This window comes from Cebus imitator, unplaced genomic scaffold (assembly GCF_001604975.1).
Source record: "Cebus imitator isolate Cc_AM_T3 unplaced genomic scaffold, Cebus_imitator-1.0 Scaffold65, whole genome shotgun sequence".
In the NCBI taxonomy this organism is placed as follows: Eukaryota; Metazoa; Chordata; class Mammalia; order Primates; family Cebidae; genus Cebus; species Cebus imitator.
In genome coordinates this window covers 5,515,619-5,530,711 of record NW_016107380.1, presented here as the reverse complement: position 1 = coordinate 5,530,711, position 15,093 = coordinate 5,515,619, and the positions used below count along the sequence as shown (strand labels likewise).

General features: G+C 43.1%; 1 protein-coding gene across 2 annotated transcripts in view; it reads left to right on the top strand.

The window, feature by feature from the left end:
• Positions 1-650: 650 nt before the first annotated feature.
• The window catches only part of ARFGEF3 (ARFGEF family member 3), a 176,530-nt gene continuing 162,087 nt past the window's right edge, over positions 651-15,093 (top strand). For both annotated transcript variants that reach the window (XM_017530437.2, XM_017530435.2), the window contains exons 1-2: positions 651-859; positions 9,351-9,402. In XM_017530437.2, coding sequence (XP_017385926.1) covers positions 775-859; positions 9,351-9,402 — 137 coding nt within the window. In that variant the 5' untranslated portion in view covers positions 651-774. The remainder of the gene's footprint in view (positions 860-9,350; positions 9,403-15,093) is intronic.

The following is a 15,093-nucleotide window of genomic DNA, read 5'->3' as shown; positions in this document are numbered from 1 at the left end:
TCCTGTTGGTCTGGGAGGTAATTCAGCCTCCCTGGGCCCGGTTTCCTTGGGGGTATCCAGCTCTGCTCCAGCCCCACCGCAGCCTACCGCCCAGCCGGTGTCGACAGCCTGACTGGAGGCTCCCTGCAGGCAAGGGCACAGTGGATTCAACGCTGCATCGCTCGAGCCTGGCACGGGGAGTGGCCCAAAGTGCTGTTTGTGACTGAACGCACCAATTTTCTGGTTTGCAGACGACGGGATGCAGCGCGCGCCGCGCCTGCACCGCGCTGGGGGTCCCGGGGTCCGGACTGCACCGCTCCGACGCCGCCCGCGGCCACCTTGGACGCAGGGGGTGCGAGGACCGCGGCGAGGCCCCTCCCTCCGCGCCCGCCGCCGGCCAGGCGCTCCCTCCCTCCCGGCAGCCTGCGAGTCCGCTCCGGACATCCGCCCCCACCTTTCCGCGAAGCCTGGCGCCCGCGGGGCCTGCCTCGGAGGTCGGGTCAGTGGCTTCCAGCCTCGCTCCCCGGCCCCAGCCCGCAGCCGCCGCGGCCGTGGAGAAGAGCGCACCTGACCCAGGCTGGCGGGCGGGGCGGAGCGGCGGGCGGGGCCCGGGGCTGACGTGGCCCGCGGCATGGAGCGGGCGTGATTCATCAGCAGCCGCGCCGGGGCGGCATGGGGGCGCGCGCGGCGGCCGCCTAGGCGCCCAGGGCCAGACAGCGGCGGCGTCCCGGTGCCGGCTCGCTTTGCCTGCGCTTCTCTCCTTGTGGGCGGCGGCCCGGCGCCTGGAAGGTCAAGATGGAAGAGATCCTGAGGAAGCTGCAGAAGGAGGCGTCCGGTAGCAAGTACAAAGCCATTAAGGAGAGCTGCACCTGGGCCCTGGGTAAGCGCCCGGCACCTGCTCGCCGTGGCGGGAGGGCCGAGCGGCCGGGGCTGAACCGGCGCCTCCGCGCGTGGGGCTTTCGCGGAGCTTGGGTCATGGGTGCCGTTCGCGCGATGGCGAGAGTCGCCTCGGGGAATTGATGTGGGATTTGAGAGTCTTGGCTCGGGCGTGGACATCAGCCACCTCCCCTGCGGTCTCTTTCTCTCTCCAAAACCTTTGCTGGGAACCACTGTCCTCCCCGCCCCGCAGGCAGCCCCCTTCTCCCGGTCCCCCCGCTGGGGACGAAGCTTCCCCATCGCCGAGTTAGGCAGGACCCGGAGCCGGTGCGAATGCTGGGGCCTGAGGGCGAAGCGCCTCTGGGGAAGAGGGAAGTTAAACCAACAACCCCGATGTCGAATCCTTGGCGAGTGGAACCAGGAAGGAAAGGCTTGTTTAATTTGATTTTCCCGATAGAGGTCAGCTTCCTAAGTGTTAGCTTTCATGGTTACTGCACGTGAAAAATAACATACGGGCAGATATCATGTTACCTCTGCAATTCTGTTGTGGTCTGCCCTTCAGACAGGTGGGATTTCAGGTTTGTGAGCTGTGCTAGCATTGAAATAAGTTCCAGGGAGCAAATTTATGTTTCTCGTCAGACTCAGGTTGCAGAACTCAGCAGCGGAAAAAACGAAAAGACGTTTCAATTAGGCGGGGATTTGGGCATCAAAATTGTCAGGATGGTAATACAAAGAGATCAGAAGCATACTTTGGGTGATAGTGATGCTTTTTAAAAGGAAAGGCCAAGAAGAATCCAGCATAGCTCTGTGGGCTCCTCGCTTTGCCTCGCCGGAGCCTGGTGTGATGCCTCAGTTGCCACTCAATTGAAAAATGAAATTGACTCCTTTTCCCTTGCAACCAAGAACCATCACTCTCTGTCATGACACTGTGTATGCTGTGATGTAGCCTGAGATAGTGAAGAGCCTTTAGCAGGCATTCCACTAAATGTAAAATTCTGTGAGTGGTTTAGGTGACTCTTAACATGTAGATGGTCTTAATTCATACATGTTTGGGTGTGTGTACAGACAATTATAGCAACATCATTTTGTTAAACCTGTGCATATCATCATAAAATTATCTAGAATACTGTCTAGGAAGTTTGTTTTGTAGGTAGAACCAGCACTTGACCATTTTAGTTTACTGTGCAAGAAAAATGGACCAGATATATGAGAGAGCAGCAAGGCTCTTAAAGCCACAGTACTATTTTTGCGTTGCCATTGTCACTCAGCAGAGTGCTTCGAAGCTAGATTCCAAAATGCCTCTAATGAAGGGTCACAGATGGCTGGGTAATATGATAAAGCAGGGCCCAATTGTGCTTTAAAAATGCCATTCCTAGTATACGTTATTATTTTGCTACAAATTAAGCAGATTTAGATAAACAGGGAGGAGGAGTGCAATCTAGTATTTTAATAACTTTGAATACTGACATTCAACATCTTATTAAGTTAAACCACAAGGTTGCTGAGTTTAGGTTCTTTAAATCTATGGGGAAGCTGAGCCTTGAGGCAGGTAGATTTCTTGGGTCTAGCTGGGGAGAAATCAGCCTGAGTGGATGTGCTTCCTTTTCCAGTGATTGTTCCATAATTAGCAAGACAAGACAGAAGTGCATGAAGTAGTTAAATAATGGTACAGGGCATTCATTATGCAGTTGGATTGAGAAAACCAGGAAAACAAGTCAAAGAAGGGAGGATAGATATGGGGGTCCACGAGTTGGGGGGGAATTGGTGTGAGCTGGTGGGGCTTTTGAAGTAGATTTCACTTGAGGAATGGGGAGGCTGTGGGTTCCTTCTTTCCTTCGCATCTTTATTTAGCAGACATTGATTAAGACCTCCCTGGTACTGAGCTTGGGATATATGGATGAATAAAATGTCCCCTATAAGGAGTTTGTTAGAAGGGCATACTGGAAACATGAACAAAGGCATGGAGATAGGTTTTCCAGTTGTCTTTCCCACTCAAGTCTATTTCCACTGCCCATCGCTGTTTAGATTACAAAACACCTGTCACTCTTCAACCCCCATAATTCATTTCTAGATTAAAATATAAATTCTTCAGAATGCTCTTCAGAATCTAGCCCCAGCCTCTATTCTTGTCACTCCCCAACCAAGATTCAACAATCTAGTGGCAGTCAGCTCCAGCACTTTGTTGAACATGCTGTGCAGGGAATTCCTTTTCAGACTCTGCCATTTACAACTTGTTTAGGAAACATCCCCTGAGCTCCACAATAGAATCAGCTACTTGCCTGGGTTCAGATCCTTGCCTTCACTCTCATCGAGTACCTACTACTTTGGATAATAGTTGATTGTGTGCACAGGTAGGCTCTTATGAGCAGTATAAATTGACAAATACCTTGGGTGTAAGAGACAAAAAAAAATAAAACGAGTTAAAGCTGACTTATGCAAAGCAGGATTTATTTACTCCTTTAACTAAACTATCTCTTACAAGAATATCTGTGATTTAGGAGTTAGACACTGTTTCAGGGATCTTCTCCTGCTCTTTGTGATTTGACGGACATGCTCTGCATGGGTCTCCACAGTTTTGGTCTCATGAATCAACAACTTAGACTGTCTCATGAAAAGAGGCAACAATAAACTTAGACCATCTCAGGAAAACAGGACTCATCCCCCATTTAGACCATCATGAGAGGAGCAGGTCAACCCCTACTGAGGTCATCATGAGAAAGGAGGGCCATCTCTCACTTAAACCCTCATGAGAGAGATGGGTAATTCTCCACTGAGACCTTCATGGGAGAGAGGGGTCATCCCCACTTAGACCCTCATAGGAGCAAGGGGTCATCCCCCACTTAGACCATCATGGGAGAGAGAGGTCATCCCACTTAGACCCTCATGGGAGAGAGGGGTCATCCCCCTCTGGGACCCTCATGGGAGAGAGATCATCCTTTACTTAGACTCTCATGAGAGGGAGGGGGCATTCCACACTGAGACCCTCATGGGAGAGGAGGGTCATTCCCCACTGAGACCTTCATGAGAGAGAGGGGTCATCCCCTTCTGAGACCTGTGGGAGTTCAGTCAGGATGGTGGCAAAAATATTAAGGGAAAAATATTAGAGAAAGTTGTAGAATATAGTCACAAACCTTCTTGGAAGGTTAAGAAGTTTGCATAGTTTCAGTAGAAGTTTCAGCTGAAGGCAGCCTTACCCTCTTTACCTTTAGTTGATAAGAAAAGCAAATAGCTAAGAAATGTGGGAGAGTTTATCTGAATAACTTGTTTACTCATGTGATTCTATAACCTTGGATCATTCTGGTTGGCTCTCTTGGGGCAAGGTCCACCAGGGATATTAGCCACTAATGGTATTTGCTTTAGGCCTCAGAACCTGTCCTTTAATCTCTTCACTCTAGTGGTATTGACTCAAAGGTTTTGTTATTTAATGTGTGCTAAATAAAGGCCAGAGAGGCCAGCTTGTCGGGGCTGCGGTGGCTGTTATCTCTTTACAGCACTGTCCTCGAGTACCTCTAAATGGCCATGAACACTCGGCCTGCTTTTACACTGAAAATCTGCGTCTGAGTGAGTTTATTCATCTGTCATTGAGTCAGGGTCTGCAGGACAGACCCCCTCAGTGGTGACTCCAACAGACCCTCATGGGAGAGAAGGGTCATCCCCCTCTGAGACCCTCAAGGGAGAGAGGCATCATCCCTCTCTGAGACCATTTTGAGATAGATGATCATTACAATATTTAGACCATATCAAGAGAGTTGGACTTTTCCAGTCACTCCTGCTTGATCCTCGGTTTCCCTTGTTCTCTTTGTCCTGATGGTTCATGTGGGCATCCTTGAACCAATCCTCTAGCCAAAGAATGGAATGGAATAACTAGCCTAGGCCTAGGCTACAAGTTCCACTGAAATCCAGAGCTGGGGAAAAATGATTTCCTGGAGGTAAAATTAGGATGCCCCTTCAGAAGGCAGGGGAATGGATACTGGTCAGTCAAAACAATACCTGTCAGCAGTGTAGTGAACTCATCAGCACAGGGACTGTTGTTTATGCTTCTTTGGTTGCTTCTGCACCTATAGTGGAAGGCAGTTGTTCAATAAGTAAATCAATACTTTACTTGTTTGAGTTTTAAATAATATTAATCTTTTTCTATTTATAAGAGTTATATATGTTCATTTTAGAATGTTGCAAATAATGGAACAGCATAAAGAAAAAATTAAAATAATCTGCCATCTCCCTACCCAGAGATAACACTGTTGACATCTTGGAGTCTTTCCCTTTTGCAAGAGGTCATACCACATATGGCATATTGTCATGTGTTTTTTAACTTTAGCATCTTCTTCTACTTTATCTACTTTGTCATGACACTTCTCTGAAAATTAGTGTTAATGGCTGAAGAATAACTAGCAAGGCATATTCTCTTTATTTAGTGCTATCTGGTTGTTTTTGTTGGTGAGGAATGGGTCTGGCCAGGGAATAGAAAAGAATGTACTGGATGAAGCGTTAGCTTGGGGAAAGGCAGAAAGATCTTCAGGAACTGGCAGTCCTGGGGGTTTGTGAGCTAGGCTGTGGTAGGATGAAATAAAATGGCAGAACAGGAGAGCTGTCATGTCCTCCTTTTGGAAGGTTTTAGTATTTTATATCTATCAGAGGCCTTATGCAGGATGGATGTGGTAGCAGGGAAAGAAACTAGAGGCACAAAGGCCAAGTAGGGGAAGAGGAAACATCTATCTAACCAGCACCCTTCTCTCTATCACCCACCCGCTTTTTCTTTCGGCCACAGCTTGTTACTTCACAGCCAAACACCTTAAAAAGTCTAGAAATTGTATCTGTGTTCTCACCTTCTACTCTCTCTTCATCTCGCTGTCATCTGCCTTTCACCTCCATCATCCCACCAACTCGCAGTTACTGAAGAGCAGTAACACACATGGCCATCCGGCTGGCAGACCATTCTCACTCTCATCTCACAGGTCCTCCCAGTGACACTGGACACACCTGGGCACCTGCTTTACCTTGACTTCTATGACCACACCCTACCAGTTCCATCTTGGTTCTTGACCTACTCTGTCTCCTTTGCCAGCTCCAGATTCTCTCCCCAGTTGTAAATATTTGAGTTTCTCAAGGGTTAGCTTTGAGCCCTCATCTCTTACTCCCAGCTCTTCTACAGTTGAACACACATATACGGACAGCTTCAGCTCCATTTCTGAGAATGTGATGCTAGTGTTTGTATAACTAGTCCACACTGGTGGTCTGAAACCCGCACCCTGCAACATAGCTACCTACTGAACATCTCCATCTGGATGTCTCGCAGGCACTCAGCTCAATAAGGCTCAGAGTGACCGTGTGCTCTTCCCCACGTCCACCTCACTGCCAGACCTCACTCACCTCTAGTGTTTCTAAATGATCAGTTGATGCCATCACCTGTCCAGTTGCATTAACCTGAAATCCAGAGTCGTCCTTGATACATTTCTGTAATTTGCCATCTTACCTAGTCCATCACCCAAGCTCTGCTCATTTTTACCTCCTAAATATATCTCAAGCCTGTCCACTTCTTTCCACCTCTGTTGCTAGCTCTCCAGAATAAGCTACCTTCCCTTTTTACTGGACTTCTGCAACACCCTCCTAACTACTCCCTCCTTGTTTGCTCTACTTCTTTTTCCCCAAGTAGTGTCACCCTGGAAACCCCAATCGTTCCATGATATGCCATGTTGAAACACCGAATGGCATCCCATTAGGATGGAAACAAAAGTCCCCAGTGTGTTCCGTCCAGCCCTACATGGCCTGGCTCCCACCTGCCCCTCAGCCTTGTCCTATGCCACCCTCCTCCTTGCTCTCTGAATTTCAGCCACACTGACCTTTCAGTTACTCAGATGGGCTGTGCTCCCTCTTACATCATTCATTCAGCAAATAGTTCATGGTTACCTACTGTGTGCCAGGTACTGTTCTAAGTATTAGAGATAACATGGTGAGCAAAACAGGCAAAATGATCCTGTCCTCTGTGATTAGAGTTTACAGACTCTTGGAGGGATGACAGCCAATAATCAAGCTAAATAAATAAAATATACATGACAACAAAGAGAGTGATAAGAGCTAAGGGAAAACATAAAACAGTGAAGAAGGTAGCAGGTGCCTGGAGTAAAGGGGGAGTTGCCATTTAAATAGGGTATTCAGGGATATTTACCAAAATATACCAAAAGGGAGGTTGCTAGTTGGGAAAATATCTGATGGCTTCAGGAAAGAGCAAAGAGGCCAGGGGGCTGGAGCGAGGGGAGAGAAGTAGGAAACGAGGACTGAGATCATGAAAGTCCCTGTTGGGCTCTGTACGGATGAGATGGGAGTCATTGGAGTGGAGGACAGAAGTGCTCTCATTTGGGTCTTGACAGGGTCTCTCAGGCTACTGTGTTAAGCAGAGACTGCAGCTTCCAGGGCAAGCCCCAAATCTGGGAGCCCAGGACAGGGGCTGGTACAGGTGAGAGAAGGTGGCAGCTTGGACCCGAGTGGCAGGAGAGAGTCGGGAAAGATGTTGGGTTCTCCAAGCATTTCAAACTTACTATTCCCTCCACTTGGAGTGCCCCCTCCTTATTTGTTTTAGATAAATCATTTTTGGTCTCATCACCCCCAGCAGGAAAATGTGACCTCACAGTCCACAGTAGGACCTCCTATTTCACTTTTGCCCAATTCCCTATATTTTCCTTCTTGGCATTTATCATACTTCGAAATGAGAATGTGCATCCATGAATTAATAGACCATGTCTGTTCTCACCACTGGGTCCCTAGTCTAGGACCTGGTCTGGTATTTAGTGGGAGAATCAAAGAAAGGAGACAGGAATTGGCACTGGCATCTAAGGACTGTATCAGGCCCTTTATGATCATGATCCTATCAGCGCCTCACAAGCATCTCAGGAGGAAGCTGTCATTGACTTCTTTCTAAAGATGAGGAAACTGAAACTTACAGAGGATAAGTGACCTGTTCCCATCCCACAGTGTCACAAGCTGGAGTGGAGCTGGGACTGGAACCTGGTTCTCTTTGCTTTCCTTGTTGATGCTTCCATGGTGCCCTCTCCCCAGCTACCATTCTGTCCTGAGTGCTTATAGCAAAGCTGCAGGCTGTTTTCTCCTTGACCTTTGGATGCTCTCCGCCTTGGTTTCCACACTTATCTCACGTGCCTGGGAGTCTTACTGCACTTAAATGCATAGGTTCATGGTGGCTGCTGTGTGACTGCCTTTTCGCTTTTCCTTTTCTTCTAGCTCGCTCTTAGCCTTGCAGAGCTGGGCACTGTTACACAGCCTTAGTTGGCTACATTTCCCTCTGTCCTGTGGGAAAGCCATGCTGATCTGGTTGTTCAGTATCACTGCCTCTCCTTGGGGAGCAGCATCAGCTTGTCCTGGGTACCAGTCCCTGCCATGCTAACTGGTGCACTGTGCTGGCCTGTGTGGCCTTTGAGCTGCTTCCTGTACCTGCATCTCAGGGCTTCCCTTTCTTGACATCCTGTCTCATCTTAAGCATTGACACTTCAGTCATTCATCTTCCTCCACTGGCCTTGCCTTCACAGTACCAAGTACCCTGCTGAACTCATCTTTCTGTTCTGCTGATTGTTTTCCTGAAATCCACTCTTTTGCCCCATTGGCCACATCAAGCCCAGATCCTATCAGGCCTTTCTTAGCCTTGAGTCTCTCATCTATATTTCATGTTTGTTATTCTCTCTGATCTCTGAGCAAGGTGGGAAAAGATGTTTCCTTCCCCAGTGAAAATAATTCAGATAGACAGGGCTTGTTGACTCTAAGGAGTTAAGAAAGGGGTTAACACAATTTGAGCTGCAAGACTGGAGACAAGTTGGAATGATTGAAACAGAACAGTTTTTTGGGGAAGAGACTGGTGAGTTTTTCATTATTGCTAAAATTGGAGGCAGCAATAGTGTGAAAAATCCACAAACAATGGTGAAGTATTGACCATCAAGGTTGGATTAATGAGATTTGGGTGTGACCCTTCCAATCGGTATCCTAACTATACTGTGATTTTTTTTAAAAAAAGTTTAATATACCATGTCACAAATGTGTGTGAGAATAATGAGATGCTATGTAAGTGCTTTGTGAACTTGAAAGTCTTTCACAAGTATGAGTTATTGTGTAAGGATATTGAAACAGTATTTTCAAGGAAATAGCTTTTTTTTTCTCTATTTTTATTGCAAGAATATAGTATCTTAGTCGGCTGTAACTAGATTCAATGGTTCAGGTTAGGAATTTATTCGTTCTTTATCCGTATAGGGAAATGTGCCCTAATTTTTAACTTTCCGCTCCCCAGTAGTTTGCAAGGTCCAGGGAAATCTCTGGGGCTCTCAAGAAAAAGGATTTTAAAATATGAAGGACTTACATCCAGACAATTGAGAATTGACTAATTTATAATTAGAGGAATTCCTGTGGAAAAGAGAAACTAACAGAGAAATTCATGTACAGTGTATATTCTCAGTGTTTAAATGTTTATTTTTAACTTTGTAATTTTCCTTTTGCAGAAACTCTGGGTGGTCTGGATACCATTGTCAAGATCCCTCCACATGTACTGAGGTAGGAGATGGACATTGAATAATATCACAGAAGTCAAAATTGTCCACTGTATTTTCCCGAAGCCGCAGATAACCACGTTGGCTTATGGCGTGTCTTTGTTTGTTTTGTGCTGCTGTAACAGAATGCTACCAACTGGGTCATTTATAATGAACAGAAATTTATTGGTTCATGGTTCTGGAGGCTGAGAAGTCCAAGATCAAGGGGCCACATCTAGTGAGGGCCTTCTTCCTTCGTCATTTCAAAGGTTAGAAGGACAAAAAGAGGCTAGAACAGAGGAGATAAGGGGACTGAACACACCCTTTTATAACAGCCCCCACTCCCATGATAACAGCATTAATCCGTTCATGGGGTCAGAGACCTCATGGCCTGATTACCTCTCATTAGGCCTGACCTCCCAATACTGTTGCATTGGGGATTCAGTTTCCAACACTTAATTCTGGTGGGGACACATTCAAACCATGGCTTAGCATTTTACTTGCTGACTAAAGGCTTTCTAGCATCCGTGAGCTGGGGTCTTTCATGAGGTTAGCATTATGTGAACCTGATTGCATTAGCTCCACCTATCTGTGGCAGGAATGACATCAGTGACCTAAAGGAACCAGCCATGGAAGTCCATGGTAAAAGGATCAAATTGGTCAGGTAGAGATATGACCAAACCTTACATGAAGGAGTAGAAAGAAAAATGTATTCCCTCTGAAGAGGATGTAGCCCTTCACCAGGTAGTGTGGATTTAAGCTCTGATTGTCGACCTTGGCTGGACATCATTTAGCAGGCTGGGAAGTCCGCAGCCGCAAGCAGCAGCCCCCAGGCAGTGAACCTATTTCCCCACCTTCTTCACCTCCCCATACCTTCCCCCGACTCTCATTGAGAGAGAAATGCCTGCCCTCTGTAGGAAAATTGGAAAGAACTATAGAACAAAAAAGGAAGTTGTCCATAACTATATCACCTAAGGATAACCACTGAAAACAGTGTAATAGAATTTCTTAAATGTCTTTTTCTATGCACATATATTTTTATAAATTAATATAAAATTGTATTTATGACTTTGTTGCCCACTTGGTTTCTTTTACTCAACACCATATGAAGAATATTTTCTAATGCCAGTATATGTTCTTTAAATTAAAATGTTATGTATGCTTCTATTATATGGCTATAGCATAATTTACTTAGCAGTTTTCTTATGATTCAATATTTGGGCTGTTTCCAGGGCTTTCTTTGAGATAAAATATATTGGACTATAACCCTTTGTTGAGTATGATTTCCATGTTGTCAGGATACTATGATTGATTAGATATTTTCTCTCTTATTAAGTAGATTGAACAAAATTTATGTTTCTATCTTTTTAAAAAATTCATTACTTTTCCTATAGTAGCTGCTACAGGTTTACATGTTGTAAGGGAATCTCATGTGTTAAACTAAGTGCACTTTTGTGTGTACAAAGCTTATACGTGAACAGAATGTCTGGCAACATGTTTGTCTAGTGGAGAGGTGCAGCTGGGGTGTCCAGCACATAGGAGGATGTGAGGACTTTCTGTGAGCTGTGATGGCATGGGTAATTTAAAGGAGTCAATTTCCTGGCCCCCAACTTCTATAAGTTCCCTTTCTTATAACCAATTTGCTTCAAAACTGATGTTGCCACGTCTCCTTTTCCACCTCACTTTCTGCTGTCACTTTGCTCCTGCTTGACAGAGAAAACCACACCTGTTACCCACCTAGTGTCTGACAGTAGTGGGTTGCCCTGGGGTACAGAGGTCTTGTCCCACCCACAAGGGATTATAAAAATATCAGTGTCCATATTGGCAAAGGGAGTGATTATAAGGACCAGGAAACACGTCATTTTTCAAGCCAGGTAGTTTTAAATTCTTGGCTTTCAGCAATATTGAAGGAGCTATAAGATGATAGACAAAAAGATTTTTTTGATAATGTCTCTTTCATTCCCTTAGTATTTATGTAAACAAGGTTTCTTACTGCTTGCAATTATAAAAGTGAAAAAGAATGGGTATGTAACTAGTGCCAAATTCTACCTTATTATATAACAATAGAAAATTTTTGTCCATAGGTATATGAACTAATTGGGGGAAATATAAACAAACTCTATTTCTTTAGAAATGCATTTTTAATAAAAATGTATTTTCCATGTTAACCATATTAACATTTGATAAATAATTATTAATTTTTTTGGACCAATTTGGTGCATTAGTAATGATTGCTTAAACTAGAATAAAATGGAATATTTTTAAGCCTTATGGTTACAGGAAATATTTTAAATATTACTTTATACATTTTCTTAACAGAGAAGTATAGTAGGAAGATTAATAAAAGCCTTTCTAGCATTAAAATATATTGGAGAAAACTTTTGGGGGAAAGGGAATGGAAATATAAGTTCAAAGAGAAAAATAACAATACAGCTTTTTTTTACTGTTAAAGAAGAGTTTGTTCACCTTTTTTTTTTTTATGGATGAAGGTGTTTTTCAACTTGCTGTGATATTCACAATGTATATTTCAAGAGTGATATGTTTTAATTCGAAATTTTAGTGATTCCAGTATTCCAGAATTATAGCCTTCAAAATTAAAATTATGATGAAAAAGTTTGAATGCTAACTTAAAATATGTGAAAAACAAAATCTTAACATTTTCTTAATGACTATATGAGTACAAGAATTTTATAAACTCTGCTCTAAAGGTTGTTTACTCATCCAAAGTTTAACCCAGCACTGAGGTTTTCTGTGGTTCTGGGTTTGTGATAAAAGGTCTGTCTTCAGTGTGAAGAGAATAGGGTGGTAATAATACCGGAAGAGGTTTCTGCCCCACTGGCTAGGAATGTTTAAAATTGTTAGGCACATACATATATTTAGAATTGTTACAGTCTCCTGCTTAATTGATCCCTTTATCATTATGTAATGACCTTCTTTGTCTAGTGTTCATGTGTATGTGTGTGGCTAGATCAGCTGGAGAGAATATGGTTTTATTGTGTCCAAGGACATATTTTTGGTTCTCCTTTTACTCATTTGGCTTTATTTTATTCAGTGATCTTTTGCTTTACCCCAGAGCCAGCTAACTATCTTTTGCACCCATGGGAACTGTTCACAAAATTGGTGGGAGGGGTGCCAGATGAGATACTATGGATGAATATATACATATGTATATGTCTTTACATATTTTCACCATTATTAGCAATTCAATGCAGAGTATTTCCCCTAATGATGAAGATTATCCTAATGTACAAAGATACATCATCATCTTGTATTCAAAAGAATGGGCATTATTATATTTCAGATGCACAATGAGATCTATCAAGCATTCTTATACAGAGAATTGAACTGTATGAATGAGACACAGCAGATGTGAGCCTTGCACTAAAAGGCGTTTTTTTTTTTTTTTAAATTCTGAAGGAGGAGAATGAAGATATATAAAATGGAAAACATTGTGATATGGTAGCAAATGTAAATTTATTATAGACTTTCATACGGATAAAGAGATTTTAGTTTGTGATTCACAATAGTGAGGAGCTTCTCAAAGCCTCTTCTAAGATATAAGAAGCTATAATTAGAGCAGAAAAGATATGGAATCAATACCAGTCTGATTTACTATTCCATGTTATCATTAGGGAAATGATATAAAGAGGAGACATACAGTAATGGACTTTTCCCCGTGTTGTAAATCAGTCCTTCTTTAATCCTTTGGTTCATCTTTCAAGCACTTTAAACCACGAGAGCATTTACTCTGTTAAATCGTTATGTGTAATGTGGCATCCTTCTATTTGAGCATCTACTAAAAAAAAAAAAAAAAAAAAATCCAGGCACTGTAAATATTTGTCTGCTCATTGTGGAGAATTTGGAAATGTTATTTTTTCTTCTACTGTGCTTACATTTAATATATGGGAAATAAACCAAGCTTCTAAACTATCTCTTGGATTCTTCTGATTTTGAATTCAGATTTAGTTTTCATTTGTGTAACAAATTATCTCTTAGAGGTGATTATTTGAAGATTTTTTAAATTGTTGTTTTGGAAAGGGCTACAGGGATCATTCATATAATCTTGAATACCTTTGTTCTTCTTTTTCCTATTTTTCTCTTTTGCCATTGATTTGTTAATTTCATGTTAAATATATTCCCATTTTCATAATTACTAATATTGTTTGGTCAATTGTGTATATTACTAATGTAGCTCAAATCAGAAGAACCCTTGAAGAGCCTGTCTTGAAATTGAATCCTTGAGAGACCTATGTTGTATTATCTTTCCTTTTGCCATTGATTGCTCTAAGGACTTTTCAATGATTAAGTGACTGGTGACTGGACTCAGTTATGCACAGAGCATTCTAAGAGAGATAATGATGACTAAGTATTTTAGATGGAATTAAGGAGGTCAAGAGACATTGTTTATTTGTGCCAAAGTCTTTGTCACTGATCAAGCGCTCACGTTGTTGATGTGGTGAGCAACAAGGGTAGGAATTAATGCAGAGCCCATTGAGATTCAATGTCAGGGAGGGAGCGAGGTCCAGGGAATATGTACTGTGGAATATTTCCTGGCTTTATTAGTGGCTAGTCACTTGAAAATCTTTCCACCTTCCTGCCCTTAGTCTTGCTTTTGATTTTGGGGTAAGTTTTAAGGGTCCTTATCTTCCTCCTTGAGGAGCCTGCAACCTTGCTATCTTTGCTCCTCTTTTCCCTTTTCTTAAACTTCAAGGCCTTCTTACATGCATCTTTTCAGGGTTGAATAAATCTATGAATTAGTGGGCTACTATGGTATCCTTACACTCAAGAAGCCATTGAGCTCAGGCTCCATCTTAGAATCATCCTCCCTATGCCCTTTTTGCTTCATAAGCAAAATCCAATTTAGGATGTTCCCTAATAGTGACAGATTTGGTGAAAAATATGACCGTATGACCAAGTACAGTTGCCATTCATCATCACTCAATCCATCGTGGTTATCCACTGGTTTTTCAACCAAGTAATAACATAAGACTTGGAGACTACCGATCAAGAACATTTAGAATATTCTGCAGTTGTTGAGTAGAGAGGGTGGGCTATTCTGGCTCTCTATACTTTTGTGTTTTCATAATGGTGAATATCAGCCTTTTATTTCCATGTTTAAAACTCCCTTGAGCATTGCTTGTAGGCCCAATCTAAGGATGATAAATTCTCTCAGCATTTGCTTATCTGGGAAATAATTTATTTCTCCTTCATTTATGAAGCTTACAGTTGCTGAATATAAAATTCTTGGTCGAATTTTTTTTTTCCTTTGTCTTTCAGCATTTCGAAAATGTCATTTAGTTCTCTTCTATCCAAGAGGCTTCTGTTGAAAAATCTACTGTTAGTCTGATGGGGTTTTCTTTATAGGTGACTAGATGCTTTTCTCTTGCTGATTTTAAAATTCTTTCACTTTTACTTTATTTTTTTATTTTTACTTTTTTGAGACAGCGTCATGCTCTGCCGCTCAGGCTGGAGTGCAGTGGAGCAATCTCAGCTTACTGCAACCTCTGCCTCCCAGGTTCAAGCAATCCTCCCACCTCAACCTCCCTATAGCTAGGACTACAGGCATGTGTCACCACACCCAGCCAATTTTTTTTTAGTTTGTGTTTGTTTGTTTTGGTAGAGATTGGGTTTCATCATGTTGCCCATGCTGGTTTCAAACTACTTGACTCAAGTGATTCACCTGCCTCAGCTTCCCAAAATGCTGGGATTACAGGCA